Source organism: Oryctolagus cuniculus, chromosome 4 (genome assembly GCF_964237555.1).
Source record: "Oryctolagus cuniculus chromosome 4, mOryCun1.1, whole genome shotgun sequence".
Lineage (NCBI taxonomy): Eukaryota > Metazoa > Chordata > Mammalia > Lagomorpha > Leporidae > Oryctolagus > Oryctolagus cuniculus.
Window position 1 is genome coordinate 55,376,917 of NC_091435.1, and position 16,958 is coordinate 55,393,874.

The window sequence follows — 16,958 nt, forward strand, 5'->3', positions numbered from 1 at the left end:
GAACTGGGATCAGAGAGAAGCTGAGAAGCATGTGCTACTAATAAATCCACCATATTGTAAATACATTGCTTGCTGCTGCTACAGTCTACTGGAGAATTTAGGCCAGGGTAATGTGCACTCCAGCTGTACCACTGGCACTTCTCTTTTCAAGCACGAAGTGATGATTTAATAAACTGCCACGGCACACTTTCTAAAGCAGGTGAAATCAGTGGAAAGGAAAGAAATAGAAATATTTACAGGAAAGGGAGATGAATCACTCTTCAACTTGGCCAACTACAGCTCTAAGAAGTTCAAGTTTTACTTTTTTGCCTTCGTGGCACTCCTCTGTATGTTAAGAAAGAGCATGATCCCACAACACCCATGTCTTCCATCTTTGGGGAAACTGAGCAATGTAAATAATGACAGTTTATTTGAAAAGGTGGGTTGGAGTTCTTCATGAAAATATTCACCATTCTACTTTAGACTCAGTTATATTTACCAGTTTACTATTGACTGGCTCATCAACTATCATAACTATATTTTTAAAAATATTTATTTGGAAGTTACAGAGTAAGGAGGAGATGAGAGAGAGGATGAGAGGCGGGGGCTGGGGGGAGGGAGGGAGGGAGGTAGAAAGCATGTGTGCGCTTCCATCTACTGGTTCATTCCCAGAATGGTTGTGGTGGGGCTAGACTGAAACCAGGAGCATCTTCTGGGTCTCCTATGTGGGTACAGGGACTCACACACTTGGGCCATCTTCCACTGCTCTCCCAGGAGCGTTAGCAGGGGGCTGGATTGGAAGTTGAGCAGCTGGGACTTGAACTGGCATCCATATGGCATATGATATCCCACAGTGCTGGACCCATAATGGCATTTTTGAAGGATATCACATCAAAGAAGAATTCAACCAGCACAAAACAGTAACTATAACTGCACAGTGGCCAAGATGGATGAAATGAATGTGCATGGAATGTGAGAGTTAGATGATACAGAGGGTGGAATATGCAGTCTGGAAGTTGGCCCTGACAGCGGGCTGCAGAGACTGATTGCCTTAAAACTGCCTTACAAGCAGACCATGCAACCTTTTCACCTCAGACTTCTCTAATCTTCATTCTTACTTGGTACCTTTTGGCCCAGTCCTAGAGGTCTGTACTGCTGCCTTTTTTGGAGGTCACCTTAAAGGCACTACATGAGTCCTAGGTCACTCTCCCTCTCATGTCCTCTGGAGCCTTTATTTGCCATTGTTTCCATTATCCTATATATTTCCTCACTATCTATGTCTACTTCTTCATGAGTTCTTGCCTTTCTATGAAATAGCTAGAAGTGATCCAACATGCTAAAAGAAACTATCACTCCTTTGACATGGGTCCTGCTTCAAACCATCTCATTCATTTAATCAAAATCATCTACGTTCAGGTCTCAATTGTCTTCTCCATCCATGGTGGACCGGCTTCCACTACACTCCTCTCTGGCAACCTTATCCATCATTCTGAAGTCCTCGAAGCTCTGAAAGACGGAGTTTCCAGCTTATTCAACAGCAATACACAACTGGTATGAATTTAAGGGCTACTTATAACTTTTATTTATCTTGCTCTGTATGACTGTACATACTTCTCACTGTAGACATGTTAATATCTATAATTCATAGTGTATATACTTTACTCATTTCCTAAAATCTGAAAACTGCTGAATTCTGAAGAACGCAGTCCAAGGGTTTCAGAAGATGGGATTCTGGGTCTGCACTGTTAGGTCAGGGGCCTCTTCCGAGCCCTGTCTACCTCCCTGCCATGCTTCCCTTCCTAAGACCCCTTCCTGCCTCATCTCCCAGCTCCTTTCCTGGTTCTCTCCAATCATTCTTGGCAGGAACATCTGATGGCTCTTTTCTCTTGCCCATCTGTCCATCCCTTAAAGTACTGTGTTCCCAGTGTACTTGATTTCTGACCTCTGATGTGTGTATTTTCTACTGGATGATATCACATGAATTTTAAGAACCATCTATATGTAAATCAGGAGGAGAGGTTAAGAGGCTGCTTGCGACATCTACATCCCAAATTGCAGCGCCTGGATTTCAGTCCTGACTCTGCTTCCCATTCCAGCTTTCTGCTAATGCACACCCTGAGAAGCAGCTGGTGATGCCTGAAGTACTTGGGTTCCTCCTACCCATGTGGGAGGCCCTTCGGGTGTTCCCAGGTCCCAGCTTTGGCCTGGCCTAGCCCTAGCTATTGTGGGCATTTGTAAAGTGAACTAGCAGATGAAAGTTGTATCTTTGTCTCTCTCTGCCTTTCAAATACATAAAAAATAAAAACGTAAAAAATTTATGCAAATAGATAACTCCATAATCTGACTTCTGTGTAGAAATTCAGAGAAAACATTTTAATCACTCGTTAGACATTTGCACCCTACTGTCCTACTGGCTGTGCATACCTGAAATATTTAAAACCAAGTCTTTATTCTTCTTTTCCTTGTCTTAATTAATGGCACTATCATCTACCATTCATCCAAGATAGAAAGGACAGCATCATCTTTCTCTCTACAACACCATTCAGTCAGTCATTCTCTAGGTCTTAGCAACTCCACCTTGAAAGGCATTGTAGCATTGTTCCCTTATCTTCCTTTCTACCACTATTAGTTCAAATTTTACCTTTCTAGATGATTACAAACCCTTCTAAGTGAACTGGTATTGCTTTTGCCAGGTTATACTATTTTAATCATGCTATCTTTCATAAACACAGATCTAATCATACTATTTCTGTGATTACAAATTACATGCATAATTTTGTTCCCAATTCCCTGTTGACAAAAATTGAAAAGTCCCAAACATAAAACATCCTCAACAATCTGAGTCCAATATCTTCAAGCCTGCATCTCTCTACCTCTCAAATATTTAAAAAGAAAAAAGCTTAACTATTATATATGCTGAGTAATAAGATTACACTGACTGTTACTCTCAGTAATGAAAAGAAACAGTAAATAAACACAATCAAATCTATTGCTATCTACAGTGAATCAATTTCTGTTACTTTTTTTTCCTCTTACAAATGAAAATAAAAAGTTGGACTTTTGGGAGTGGGCATTTGGCCTATTGGCTAAGATGCTGGTTGGGATGCCCTTGTCCCATATCTGAGTGTATGGTTTTATTCCTGGCTCTGGCTCTCGATCCTACCTTCTTGCTACATCCTGGGAGGCCGCAGGTGATGATTTAAGTATTTGTGTCACTTCTACCAATGTGGGAGCTGGATTGAATTCCTGGCTCATGGCTTGCTGGCTTGGTTAGGGCCATTGTGGGCTTTTGAGGAGTAACAAATGGATATGAGCTCTCTGTCTCTGTATCTGTCTCTAGTCTGATGATGATGATGATGATGATGATGATGATGATGTTAGCCTTTTGAAAGTAGGAAGATTTCTTTTCCTTTATAATACTGACTGTTGTGCTCAATGGTACAAATTTCATTACAGGCTTCAGACAATGGAGTCTTTTTCTAGCTACCATCAGGAGCAGCAACCTAACTACACCACAATACTCAAAACACTCTCTGCTTACACAGCCTAGAGAACACAGCAAAAAAATCACATACAATGTCTGGATTCTTGCAATCTCCACCCTGGCCACTACCACAAACATGAGATAGCCATCTCCATTAATGAGCAAAAGATATTCTCAGTATATAAGAAAACAAGATTTGTAACTAAAGACTTTTTTTGTGAAACAAATTTCTTAAACCAAGCTATTGCTCCATTAACTTGTAAAATATAATCTGGTAGGAAAAAAACCCTCAAAATTGAACAAGGTAAAATTTATGAACCCAAATAAGTGGTAAAGCAGAATAAATATCATTGCCTCTTTTTTTGCAAAATGCCATCTAATCATTCTTCTGCAAAGACCCAAACACTTTATTTTCCTGTTTGGTGAAACACTGGGGCATAACATGGAATTGTCAGGTTATTTCTGGCAAGTCAGACAATAAGAAAACTTATTTACAGGGAAGATATTCTATGCTTAGCATAACTGTCTTTTGATTGTAATAACAGCTTTACTATATGAGCAACTGGACAATTCTTGTGAAACCTCTGAAATAATCATACTGCATATGATACAACATGGCATTTGAACTAAATGAAATATTCAGGCTGGGGGATATGAGCATTAAACTGCTGGTTAGGACATCTGTAGCCCACATCAGAGTGCCTGGGTTCAAGTCCAAGCTCTGCTTCCTATTCCAGCTCCCAAATAATGTGTACCCAGAGAGCCAGCAGGTGATGGCTAAAGTAGTTGGGTCTCTCACATAAGAGACCCAGATTGAGTTCCCAGCTCATGGTTTTGGGCTGCTCCACTGCCAGCGTTTGGAGAGTGAACCAGTGGATATAAGATTTTTCTTTCTCTGCCCCTCAATGTTAAAAAAATATTTTAAAGAAAAGAATAGTGACCTCATATCCAGCAAATTCTCATTTCATTGCAGCAGTGTGTGACAGAATGCATTTGGCTTAAAGGTAAAATAAAGCATTTACCAGGTGTGGTGAATGACACTTCTGGACTTGGTGACAGTTTTGGTTTTAAAGTAGCACGCTGGGGTCCACTGGGAGCTGAAAGAGAACTCAGATCATGCAGCATTTGATTTCTGCATTTCTCAATCATGTTGAACACGTGAGACATGACAAGGTCAGTCAGAACACAGAAAGTATGACAGTTATGTAATTCAGACAGACAATGAACTCTGGAATTCTAGAAACAGACCAATTAGAATTCTGGATACTTTTAGAAAAATTAAGCAATTGCAAAATTTGACAAAGTCTCAGGGCAAGATTAAGCTTTTTTGAGACCTTCATTTCAGAGTAGATAGCAATAAAATTTATGCAGGAGTGCTCTTCTTCTCTGGATATGTTTGCTTGACTTCTCCTTAAACTCTCACCTTTCCTAGGAAAAAATCATGAAGTCGGAGTAGAATCCTAGACAGCATGGTTAAGCTTAACGGCACCCCAGGCAACAAGAGAACTTTAGACGGGCAATGCAGTAGAATGGGTGGGTTCATACCCTACCTTCCTGCACTTCTCAGGCCTAAATAAACCTTTACATAAATTCGGTCACAAAATGAAATGTCTTTCCTCAATTATTCCTTTGCAGTAACAAGAGACCAATGTAATAGATACTAAGGAAGAAGAAGTAGCTTATATATAGTGTATTTTGCAATTTCAAAAATGTTTTTGCAAGGACTATGTCCTTTGATTCTCACCATATACCAAAAGGAAGGAATTATCAGCTACACTTTAAAGGTGGGGGAATTGAGGTTTGGCTCAAGCTGGCCACACCATCTACCTGAAGTAATATGGTTATTCAGTGTTAGAACAACTAACCCCACTAATCTCAAACTGTTCCAGCTAAAAATAGAAAACATGTGTATTTACCTGGTTGTGTTTGTGGGATTCTTGGGCGTGGTGACGTTTTTGGCTTGGGAAGAGCACGTGGTGTCTGCTTGGGAGCTAAAAGAAATGATAAAGGTTCGGAGCTCATAAGCCCTTCAACAATCATGGGAGCCCAGAGATGTTTGTTTTGTGACCAAAGACCTAAATATGCAATTAATGCAATTAAAGAGCTTAATGATTTGCAAATAGGAAGTTTTTTTCAACATGGGAAGCAAAGCAAAAAAGTCCATCAAATGATATCCAAGATACTCAGCTGGCAAAATAAAACTGTTGGAATTTCAGAAACATCTACTTCAAATGCCTTTTTAAAAGGTTTAAAATAAATTTTACAGTACAATAATATATCCTTATTCCAAGTTAAGACAATTTTATCAGAATATCCAGGTGTACCATTTTAATTGGAAATACATATAAATTTTTCTAAATATAAAGATTATCATGTTATATTACAAATCCAGAATGCTTTTTAATAGCAAGCATTCATGGGAAAAATGTTACTAAACAAAACACAATTTTTATTTCTTATAGTGGAGAAGCAGAACTGAATATCAAGGGTACTTTTCTGCAGACACTCCTTTGCTGGAAGATTCCAAAAGAAGCTCTAGTACAATAAGTGTAAAAATCAATTATTTCTTCATCAAAAAAATTACAAATATGATTATAACCTGCTGAAAGAGAAGAGTTATCAGACACAAGGTTGCAGCTTGTGGAAATGCATCATTTGGTTCAAATACAGTGTTCCAGGGATAAAGAAAGACAAGAAACAACATCGTATCAACATCATGCAGATTCAGGCATCATATGAAGAGTTTGCTGAAAATAATAGTTATTAGGTACTAGGTTTTTCTGACAGAGTCTTCAGAGGCATCTTCCCGATCCTAAATCAAAATATAAAAGTATGCAATAGATTCTTCTTGCCTGTAGAGAGACGGATACCAAGACATGTTGGTTTTACAGTGACTTCACCAGGAGTCTAGAGTCTGGGAGTTTGGCGCACTTTTGGCCAATCGTTGGGTCTACAGTCTAAGGTTCATCAAAAGTTACATGATTTTTAAGAACCCTGCCAATCCCCAAATTCTATGATTCTGGAGTTTCTCAACAGTCTCATGATTTTCTGATTCTCAACTTCCTTGACTGTTGAGGTTCCAAATGAAAGGTTATTTGCTTCTCTCAGGGTACAAGGCCGTCTGCAGGTAAAGGCATGCCATGGAGAAATTCCACAAAAATGATAGAATCATATATAGTAGGATTTTCAATTAGACATTTCAATAATATTATTATGGCTAATGCAAACAAAACAAAACTTTGGAGAAGTTAAATACAACGACAACAGATTCCATTAATGTATTCAATGTAGCATTTGGAAAAAGACTGTAGCAATTTTACTCAATATTTCATAAGCTATTTCAGAGGGAAATGTGTAAAATTATTTTTTTTATCTCTCTTGGAAATGGGGCCATACAAAATAGTTTAGTGGCAACCATAACAGAAGTTAGGACTTATGATAAACTATTTCATGGAAACCTGTAGGTATTAAGAGTATTTTTCCTTGAAAGAGGAGGCACATTTAGTTTTCCATGGTGATGATTCTTTTCATTCATTTCAAATTCCACCATCAAGTGAGCCTTAAGACTAGCCAAGGTAATAAATTAGATTTCAGTTCTATCGTGAAATGGCCAACCACCACAGAAAAGAGTAGAAAGAAGTAAGGCCCTTAAGTATAACAAGGTGACTGGCCAGTTGTATTCTTTTATGTGGATTATACAATGAACCCTGTTTCTGAAGGTTTCTTTTCCTCTCAAATATAAGTTAGATTATCTTAAAATACTTTTTTACACAACCACAGAACTTGCAAACCTAGCCAAGGTAATAAAGTATGGTATCTATGTATCTAAAAATAGAATTGAATGTTAAGTGTTCTTCCTTAGCAGCACTCCTATCTCCTGAATTAATCACTCGCAGTGTTAGTGAGAGGCGTTTTTCAGACACATCCTGAAGCTGCCGCACTGCAGTCTGAGTGATTACCAATGACAGATGGAGAAGCGATACACCAAGACACGTGGATCCCCTTCAAAGACTGACCAGAGTGATGAAGTCAGGCTTCTCAAATCTACAAGTGACCATACTGTCGTTCTATACTCACCCACCTCATACAGGAAATATAAAATAGAGTAATGTATTTACCAGGTTCAGTCTGAGGCTCATCTGGGCTGGGTAGGGTTATAGTTTGGGAAGGCAGAGGTGATGTTTCTATGGTGATTGAAGAAAAGTACACAAGGTTACTAGAGTGCTTGACATACCCTGAGGACACACAACAGACAGGATGGTAGCCAAGATTTTCAAAAATAAAGAAAATTGCAAGCCTTCAGCAAAGCAGCATTTCCACTTCCTCATAATGCTATACTTACAATATACAAAACAGACTTTCAGACAAAAACTACTAAAAGAAAGAATGTTACTATATACCAATCAAGGGATCAATTCAACAACAAGACGTGACCAATGTAAACATATATGCATCTAAAGCCAGAGCACCAGGTTTTATAAAACAAATGTTAGTAGATCTAAAGGGAGACAAAAGCGCCAATTCAATGATATAGGGGGACTTAATCATCCCACTTTCATAATGCATTTAGTTTCAAAAACGCTTACAGATGCCAGGTTACAAAGTACTGTGAAATCCTCACTCCACACTAGGGCCCTATCTCCTCATTAATGCTAGAAATAAGAACCCTGAAGGAAAAAAGTAATTTTTAAAAAATGTCATATAGTAGCATGAACTAGTTAAGAAGCACTGAATTTCTCAAAATAATGGAGGAAACAAAACAAACACAAACAAAAGTGATGGAATGAGTGTTAATAGAAAGAATGATGGGAGGTCAGAAATGTAAATGGATCCTATGAAAGGAACATTATGGGGAACATTCCGAACTAATGAGACTAAACTGCAGATTGCTCAATGTTAGCAGAACAGATGCTTTAGATTCAATCATTTTGCTGACATGGAGATCAAGGTCTTGATATGAAACTGAAGAGAAGAGACGAGACATTTTTGGACAATGGTCATGAACAGGAGAACCTAGACAGAACGCTAACTGCTGCAACAAAGAATGATAGTGCACTGTGAATTCACAATGACAGGGACCCTGAGGTGCTCAGGTGATGGCGGCCATCAGGCAGAGAGCGCACAGTGGTGGGCTGCAGAGTGTGTCATTACCTACTGTGGTTGCAGGATGTTCAGACACCTCTGTAATAGAATCCACAGCTGTATCAAAATAAAGGAGAACATTTTTAAAACCTGAGATGTTAAGGTATAGCCAAGTATCTTTTTTTCTTAAATATCAACATACCCTGTTCTCTGAGAAAATTGCATCATCATTTTAAAGATAAGACAATGGATTTAAGCAGCAAGAAAGAGAATCAGGAGGAAAATCCTGTTCTGTAATAACCCTTCAACTAATATTTGTATTTTAATTGTAATTAAATGGCTTTAAAATATAATTATGCCTCAATATTTAGATACCAGCAAGGTACAGGAATTTATTTTTAGATTCAGAGTGAATCAATAATCACTGTAACTTTAAGAATCCAAGAATGATTTGCTGACCGTAGATCAAATACCACAGCTTCACCTTTCATGTCCCAAGGATGCAACAAGAAACTTAGAAATGTGCTGAATAAATAATTTAAGCATGAGAACTTTCACCACCTTCCGTCTTTGGTTCCTCTGGCCTGAAAGGTGCTTTGGCAGTGGGGTGGACATAATCTGTCTCAGACGGTGCTAGGAGGAAACAAGGAATGGCTGTTAGTGGTGGGCAGCAGAAAGTGCACAGTAAGGGGACCCTGCTGTAATTTGAAAACAGACATTAATTACCTTCAGCAGGTACACTTTTAAGACAGATTGATATTCAGGTAGATAATGAAGATTATTACAATTTATTAGGGTAGGAATGAAGGCAGTAATGAAGGTAGTGTTTTGTGGGAAACATACACTTATCCCCTCCCCCAACACATGGTACCTGGAAAAGTCTTTACCAATTACTACCCAGTCTGAAGCAAATAATTTCACTTCTTTAAATATTTTTGTGTAAAGATTTTTGCAAAAAAATGTATAGACTGAATCCTTGGAAAACGTGAGAATGAATCCTTACAATGATATGAAAAGTGGGATGTACATATATGTACATATTTATATGAAAGTGATGATATTGAAAATTAATTTTTATTCAGAGAAGAAATTAAACTGAGAAAAACACACAGGATACAGACACTAGCACAACATGCTATATATAATGATTCTCAAGACCCATGAATGAGCACAGACAAGGTGTGAGCAGGTGGCTATGAAATGTCAGAGCATGAGGACGTCCAAAGATGACTTTTGCAATGAGATGGAAAAGCACGTATGGTTGGCTTCCCAGTGGGGAACATTTTTACCTATGGTCTCCTTTGACGATTCAGTGCTAAATGTAACCAACTCCAGAACATCAGAAACTAGCAAAAAAAACACAAAATGGTACAGTCGATAAAGGGTGGGTTGTTACGAGCATTGAATTAATTAATATAGACTGAGTACCTAGAATATTGCCTGGCACCTAGAAAGTGCTCAGTGTTAACTGACAGGATAATAACTGTATTATCAGTAACACCAAGGGATGCTGTAATTGCAAAAGTGAATTCATAGCATTATGAATTACCATTAACAACCACGCCTATATCTTCAATAAACACTAAAACATCAGTTATCTAGTTAAAAGTATCTACATCAGATGGAAAGAAATTATAATTCCATGTTAGAGAGAAAATTGGGCCTCACATTTCAAAATAAGCATCAAAGAGTAGAAATAACATTATTAAGACTGATTTTAAAAGTTTGCCTTCAGTTTTGAAGGGCTCTCATTGTTTAAGGGAAAGTTTTGTTATTTTGACTGAATTGAGAACTTTGTCCTTCCTTTATGGTCTCAATTTAACTAACATCTTTTTCAGATGCAGATCACAAATTTAGCTTACTACTAAAAAGTACCACTAATTTACAACTATTCATGAAAAATAAGGATACAGAATAAGATGATTTATTACAAGTGGTTTTTTTGAGTATTTAATTGGATACGTGATTCTCTAAAATGATAAAGTGCAAACTCAAGTTGAGTATCTGTATACAGTATAACAGAACAATGAACATATTACTAACTTGACACGGATAGCACTCACAAAAAGAGCATTGTATAATATTGAGTAATTAAATGCATCTTCCTTTTACATTTTTAATATTTCTAAATACAACATTTAGAGGATCATAAGGTGTCCCCTGAAGCACACAGTGTTCCAAGACAGATAAAATAATCTATTTACCAGGTTGACTTTGTGTCATTTCTAGGCTTGGTGATGTCACTGGTTTCAAAGTAAGAGTTTGCAGTTCAGTGGGAGCTGAAAGAAGAGGACCTAAGTTGTAAAAGTAATTATGAATAATTTATTTCACCGGTTTTAGACAGAAGTAGCAATGAATTAGAATATAAAGATCCTCAAAATCACCAAGTTATGGAAAGCTAAGCAGAGTGGGCACTATTTAAAGCAGAGATCAGGAAACTACGATCCTCCCAAATCCATCCCTCTGCCTTGCCTGTGAGCTATGAATGCTATTTACATTCCTTATGTGGCAGCAAAAAAAAAAAAAAAAAAAAAAAAGAGAGAGAGAGAGAGAATGAATTAATGAATGATGAATGAATGAAATGGAGAAAGAGCACTGAGAAGAAACGTCCTTTGTCAGGGGCAATTTTTCCATAGGGCACAAGATGAGACACCACAGAGACCTCCCTCAACTATTAACCTAGTGATCAACCCTGCAATTGCTGAGTTGGTGACTGCTATTAGAGCACCCTCTTGAAGAGTAGAGGAAGGGCTTTTAAACCACTTCATTGTCACTCCCTCACCTCAACTGCAATGGGCTGGAAGGATTCTTTAAGCTAGAAACCAGATTTTTCTGATTCAAACTGAGAAATTCCAGGAAATTTAAGGTTTAGGAATCTGGATGGAATAGGGCTTTCAACTGCTCCTCAATGTTTTTAAAACTAAAAGAGATGATCTGGTGTCGAGACTGCTGTTAGGTCTAGAACTTATCAACAGAACTGTATATGGACATATGTTTTCTAAAACAAATTTTTTTGAATTTATTTTTTTCAATTAAAAATTACTTATCCAATTTGTTCCTAATCACCACTGAGTCTTTAGAGACAATGATCACATATGAAGTTTTTAGCTGAAGGAATGACTGTAAGTCATTAGATAGTTAATAAAGACCATTAAGATCTTTTGGGGAACAAGTTTTCTTCACAGATACGTTGTAATCTGTTTAAGAGGCAACTATGCCTTTACCCAGGTAGATCTCTACCTCTGCTTTTTACTTCACCCTGATAGATGTTTGGGACACAGGGAACAAGGTAAGGTTTGCTTGTTTAAGCATAAAAACAAACAGTGCTAGAGAGAAAAAAAAGATGAATGAAATTAATTGAAGAGACACACCCTTTGTCAGAGACAATTCTTCCATAGGGCACAAGATGAATTCAGATAACACAGAGTAAGAACCATTGCTAAATCGTGTGGAGAAGGAGAGTAGTCACACTTGTTGATGGGGGAGTGTGGAACCTCCAGGGAACAGCTGTATTTTTAAAAGAATATATAAATAGGGGCATCTGATTCCTTAAAGGAGTGTAAAGAGAATACCATATCAATCTTATAGAAAGTAAGTTACTCAGCGGATGTTCATGGTACTTAGTTGAAGTTTTATAGATCTGGATGACAATGAGAAAAGCAGCAATGTGGATCTCGATATAACAATCATATAGTGCAATTTTAAAGAGGGCTTATCACAGATAGATATTCTTCACTGGATTGAAGGACAACTGAAAAGCAAAAGGTAACAGCTGAGTTAAGACTCCTGACTACTTATAAGATCAAGCATGGGAATGACACCAGCAATCTTAGGAAGCAGGAAGAACTTTGGCGGAGACAGCAATGGAGTGGGTTTTTAGCCAGCAAAAACAAAAAACATGTAATAAAAGACACAAAAAATCACCACCTAATGTTGTTCCTGGAACCTCAGTACGATGTGTAACAGGTTCAAAGCCTGGAATAGGAAGTAACCAAACGCAAAAACTTGAACATGAGAAAGCTTTAAGCATATATTAAAAGCCTTAACTGAGATTCAAAAATGTCAAATAATTTTTTTGAATTGATAGTTGCTGTTTTGAACTCTGCTACGCATCACAGTCCTGTCCACATGAGATTTTCCTAGGTGTTTGGTTTTCTCATTTTAACTAATATGGAAGATTGCTTTGCAAACTTGTTTAGCAATTTATTTAAAAATATGAAACTAGATACAAAATAACATTTATTGGAGGCTGAAATAATACTTGTTTATGCAATCAAGGCTGTAATAAGTAGACACATGTTTCAACACATATTCAGCAATAAATAACCATGATTACTATGGCAATCCTGCTGTAAACATGTCATTAAAGATAAGGACCAAGGATTTTGTTTAAATCAAGTCGCTTAAGAGATCAGGCATCCTGGGCTCCCCAGGTCTTGTTCTGCTGGATAGCGCTGTTGAGGAAGCAGCTGCTAACTGTACTCCCTGCCTTGACTCTTACAAACATGACAACTGTTGCTTCCCACTATAGGCATTGCTTTTGGCCCCACAGGACAGGTGGTTAAAGCTACCCCTCAAGCCAAGGAATCACACAGTACCCAATTTGGTCTGTAGTACTTCAGGACTTGATGTGGTGGTCTTAGGTCTGGGACGTGGACGACGTGTTCGCTGTGTTTTAGGAGCTGAAGGAAGAAACCTTGGATTATTCCAATGCAAGTAGGTTTTGAAACAAAACTCTAGGTGTTCTAAGAAATGTTTTCTTGAGATTTTAGATTTGACTATTTTAAGATTAAAATATGTTCTCCTGGGGTGAGTGTTGTAGTGCAATGACTTAAGGCTCCACTAGGGATGCTCACATCCCCTCTTGGAGGGCCAGTTTGTCGGCTTCTTAGCTTCTAATGCAGCTTCCTGCTAATGCATCCTGGGAAGATGGCTCAAGAGGCTGGGATCCTGCTACCCACTTGGAGTTCCAAGTAATTGGGGAGTGAACCAGTGGATATATGATCTCTGTCTCTATCACTCTGCCTTTAAAGTAGATGAAAATAAACACTTAAATATTTTCTCTTATTTTATTTTTATAATTGAATATTCTTGAAGGACAAGCACACTTATAAAATTAAGTCAAAGAGTAAAGAGATTCATAATCTCTAATTTCGAAACAAACTGTACCTGAACTGCAGGTCGTGGGGTTTAGGTTCACCTGATAAAATTGTAACATGCCAAAGAAGCTGTTATATCATAAGAACTTCTATAATAGAGTCGGTCTAGATAAGACTTAGACACTACCAACTGTGTTTAAGATGCAGTTTCAGGTGTGCATGCTGTTTAGATAAAAAATCATGGCATGAATTCAAGTGAGAGTGCACAGAAGAAAGATGTTTTGAATTAGGTTCATGCAGAGCTTTTATAAACAACAGATAACTTCTTTCAGCAACATGAAATAATCTTCAGAGGAAACTATGCAAGGACAGTAGAGCATGACAAGACAGTCTTACAAAGCTGATGGCACTGCAATTATGATGATGATAATGAAATGGGTTTGCTAATGAGGGAAATTGAGGAGCACAGAATATCAATACCTAATGTTGTTTCTGGAGCCTCCGTTCTAAGAGTGACAGGTTCAAGGACTGTAGCAAGAACTGTCCAAAAATAATAAAGTAAATCAAAAATTCATTTCAAGGTTAGTTTCACAAGTTGATTTTTAATCTTCCAAACTAACAGAAAAGGGATACTTGTTCTTTGCAGATCTGGTCAAACTGCAGCCAGGTACTAATTACTCTTAGAAGATAAAATTTCAAGACAGCATTGTGTATCAGCATGTGGCTCATAAGATATTCTACAAGATGTCTGATTCTCTGATTTTGTCAATATAGACTACTAGACAAACTTTTACAAGTTTACATAATATATACTTTCCTAATTATATTGAAAAAACCAATTATCTATCAGTGCTGCTGTAGAAGTTGAGATAAAGGTCTACTGTTTTATCTATTAAATAATGGATACAATAGAGAGTTCATATGTTTGAAAGGCTAACAAGCAGCAGATACCTAGTGAACTGTGCTCATTAAAATCAAAGTGGTCCTTGATCCAATAAGAACTAATAAACATTGTCAAACCTTGTTTAGGAAGGATAAAGAGCCAGTCTATCCTGTCCTGGATGGAAGCCTATTCTTCAAACTTTTAAGAATTGGACACATTGTAAAGTTTGACAATTTACTTGAAACACCATTCCTTAAAGCAACTAGTAGTCTAATATATTACATAAATCCTGATACATTAAAAATAATCTGAATAAAGCAGCATGGTATTTCCACAACTGATGAGGCATAAGCAGTGTAAATAGGGAATGGATAGAGATATATGTTTGAAACACAGCTTAAAATAGTCAATGCTTTTAAACAAATGCATACAAACACATTTCACAGAGTGGAGTGGTTACGTGGAAGTTCAATGTCCTGAAGTTAGTTCATGCAAATGTCTCCTAAATTCAGCTAATAACTTGATTCAGAGCCTAGCATGATTTCAACATTAAGATTGAAATAGGATGAAAACAGGACGATGGAATGGTCTTAAGATGCAGAAGAACCTGTGACTATAATGGTATGGCAATGAGCAGGAAAAGCAGTATTCGAAAAACACACATTCTTATTACCCGTGGTTTCTGGAGCTGTAGTTCTAGGAATACTAGGTTCAAGATCTGTAGCAACAACTAATAAAAAGCAATGTGAAACAAACACTTGTGAAAAAGTCATCAAATTAAACCTTTCCAGTTTAATATTGTTTCAGTAGATGTAAAACAGTTACATTTTTTCTGACATCTAATATCCATTTTTGTAAGAATTTGATACCTGTACCCAGGTAAACATTCCTGTAAGAGGTACTAAGTCATAGCCTACACAATTGGGTAAGCATTTCAACTTACTTCATGAGACAGTCTCCTAGTATCTGAATATGCAACACTGACTACTGTAGAAGACTGCTTTAGAAATGTATTTAGAAATATGATCAAATACATACTTACCTAATGATTCTAGCAATCATTAGCTTTTCTATGTCCAAATGAATACAGATACAATAGCTTTTATGTGGGAAATGAGACATAGCAAACAGTATAGCAAAGTGAAACATGCTCATCATGTTAAAAACTCCTATTTGAAAACAGGCTGAGATTTCAACTCAAGGCACAAGGGACCTCCACTTAGTGTGTGGTACTCAGTGGAACAGCTCTTGACTATAATCACAAAAATGTGGTACCTTCAAAGGACAGGAGACAGCTGATGTTTACAGGACCAGATCCAAAATTCAAAGTCCTACCCACCACAGCTTCTTCCACTGCTTTTACAAACCCTTCTAATTGGAGCACTATCCTCACCACTTAGAAGCAGGAATCTACTCATTCCAGAAAGCTTGTGCCCTCTACATGGTCTCCACACTTTTTTCCTGCCTCTTTTCAACTCCAAGACTTAAAACCAACTTCTTGACAGTTCTTTATTCCTGTTCTTCACAAACTTTTCTTTCTCTAAGCTGGTGAATGTATATAGCAACCATAAAAACCAAGTATGATTTACATACACAGACTGCCTTGGTTCAACCTCTGAATGCTCCCAATGGAGATCTTGACCTTGCCTATTCTGTAGACTGAAAAGTAAAATAAATCTCCTACTTCCATGATATCCTCACAGCTCTCACTGTGGCTGTGGAAAGATGGACAACACTTAATGTTCTCTTATTGAAATAAAAATCTGGCACTTGGCTTAGACATTTGTCTTCAAGAGAAGACTAGAATAAAATAAGGAATGGGAAACAAGACACATCATAAGAGAGAAAACCTCTAGCCAGAAAGTACAAGCAGCTCAGTTGCCTCACATGTCTTGTTGACTACATTTTCTTTTGCCAGCTCAGTAGAAGGAACAATGCTCTTCACCCACACAAGTCTCACACACAGGGCCATCATTTCTGCTTAGCATCCAGCATAGATTCTCAAGAGCTGCTAGGATACATTCCTTTAACCAGAAACCCACATTTACCCGGCTTGGTTTCAGGAATCTCAGGACTCAGTGTGGCTTTAGGTTTGGGACGTGGACGACGGATCCGTGGCGGTGTTTTAGGAGCTGATAAAAGAAAACCTTCAGTTACTAGAAGACCTGGAGCTCAGAATCTATAGGTAGCCATGACACATGGCTCTAGGTTTCCTAAAACATTCTCATATTTCCAGACATTTGCCTTTTTAAACTTTAACTTGCAACTTTCACCCTTATTCTAATAGTATGTCTCCTTTCACAATTGAAAATTCATTGGAGAAAAAAAGAAACTTACTGGAAGTAAGTGTAATATATAAATTGATCTTTTCAATCGAAGATGTAAAGAGTAAGACCATTAGCAAAGTTAAAGTCCGTATGAATCACTAAGT

General features: G+C 37.6%; 1 protein-coding gene across 31 annotated transcripts in view; it reads right to left on the reverse strand.

Moving 5' to 3' along the window:
- ABI3BP (ABI family member 3 binding protein) overlaps positions 1-16,958 on the reverse strand; it is a 285,033-nt gene that overhangs the window by 63,946 nt on the left and 204,129 nt on the right. For 11 of the 31 annotated variants that reach the window (XM_017347142.3, XM_051819134.2, XM_070071999.1 and 8 more), the window contains 12 exons: positions 16,570-16,659; positions 15,201-15,257; positions 14,125-14,184; positions 13,144-13,227; positions 12,473-12,520; positions 10,750-10,839; positions 9,835-9,891; positions 9,107-9,178; positions 8,615-8,662; positions 7,582-7,647; positions 5,380-5,454; positions 4,486-4,560 (listed from right to left, as the gene is read on the reverse strand). In XM_017347142.3, the coding sequence (XP_017202631.3) occupies positions 4,486-4,560; positions 5,380-5,454; positions 7,582-7,647; positions 8,615-8,662; positions 9,107-9,178; positions 9,835-9,891; positions 10,750-10,839; positions 12,473-12,520; positions 13,144-13,227; positions 14,125-14,184; positions 15,201-15,257; positions 16,570-16,659 (822 nt within the window). The remainder of the gene's footprint in view (positions 1-4,485; positions 4,561-5,379; positions 5,455-7,581; positions 7,648-8,614; positions 8,663-9,106; positions 9,179-9,834; positions 9,892-10,749; positions 10,840-12,472; positions 12,521-13,143; positions 13,228-14,124; positions 14,185-15,200; positions 15,258-16,569; positions 16,660-16,958) is intronic. The other 20 variants (XM_070072004.1, XM_051819140.2, XM_070071997.1 and 17 more) reach the window with 12 other exon arrangements.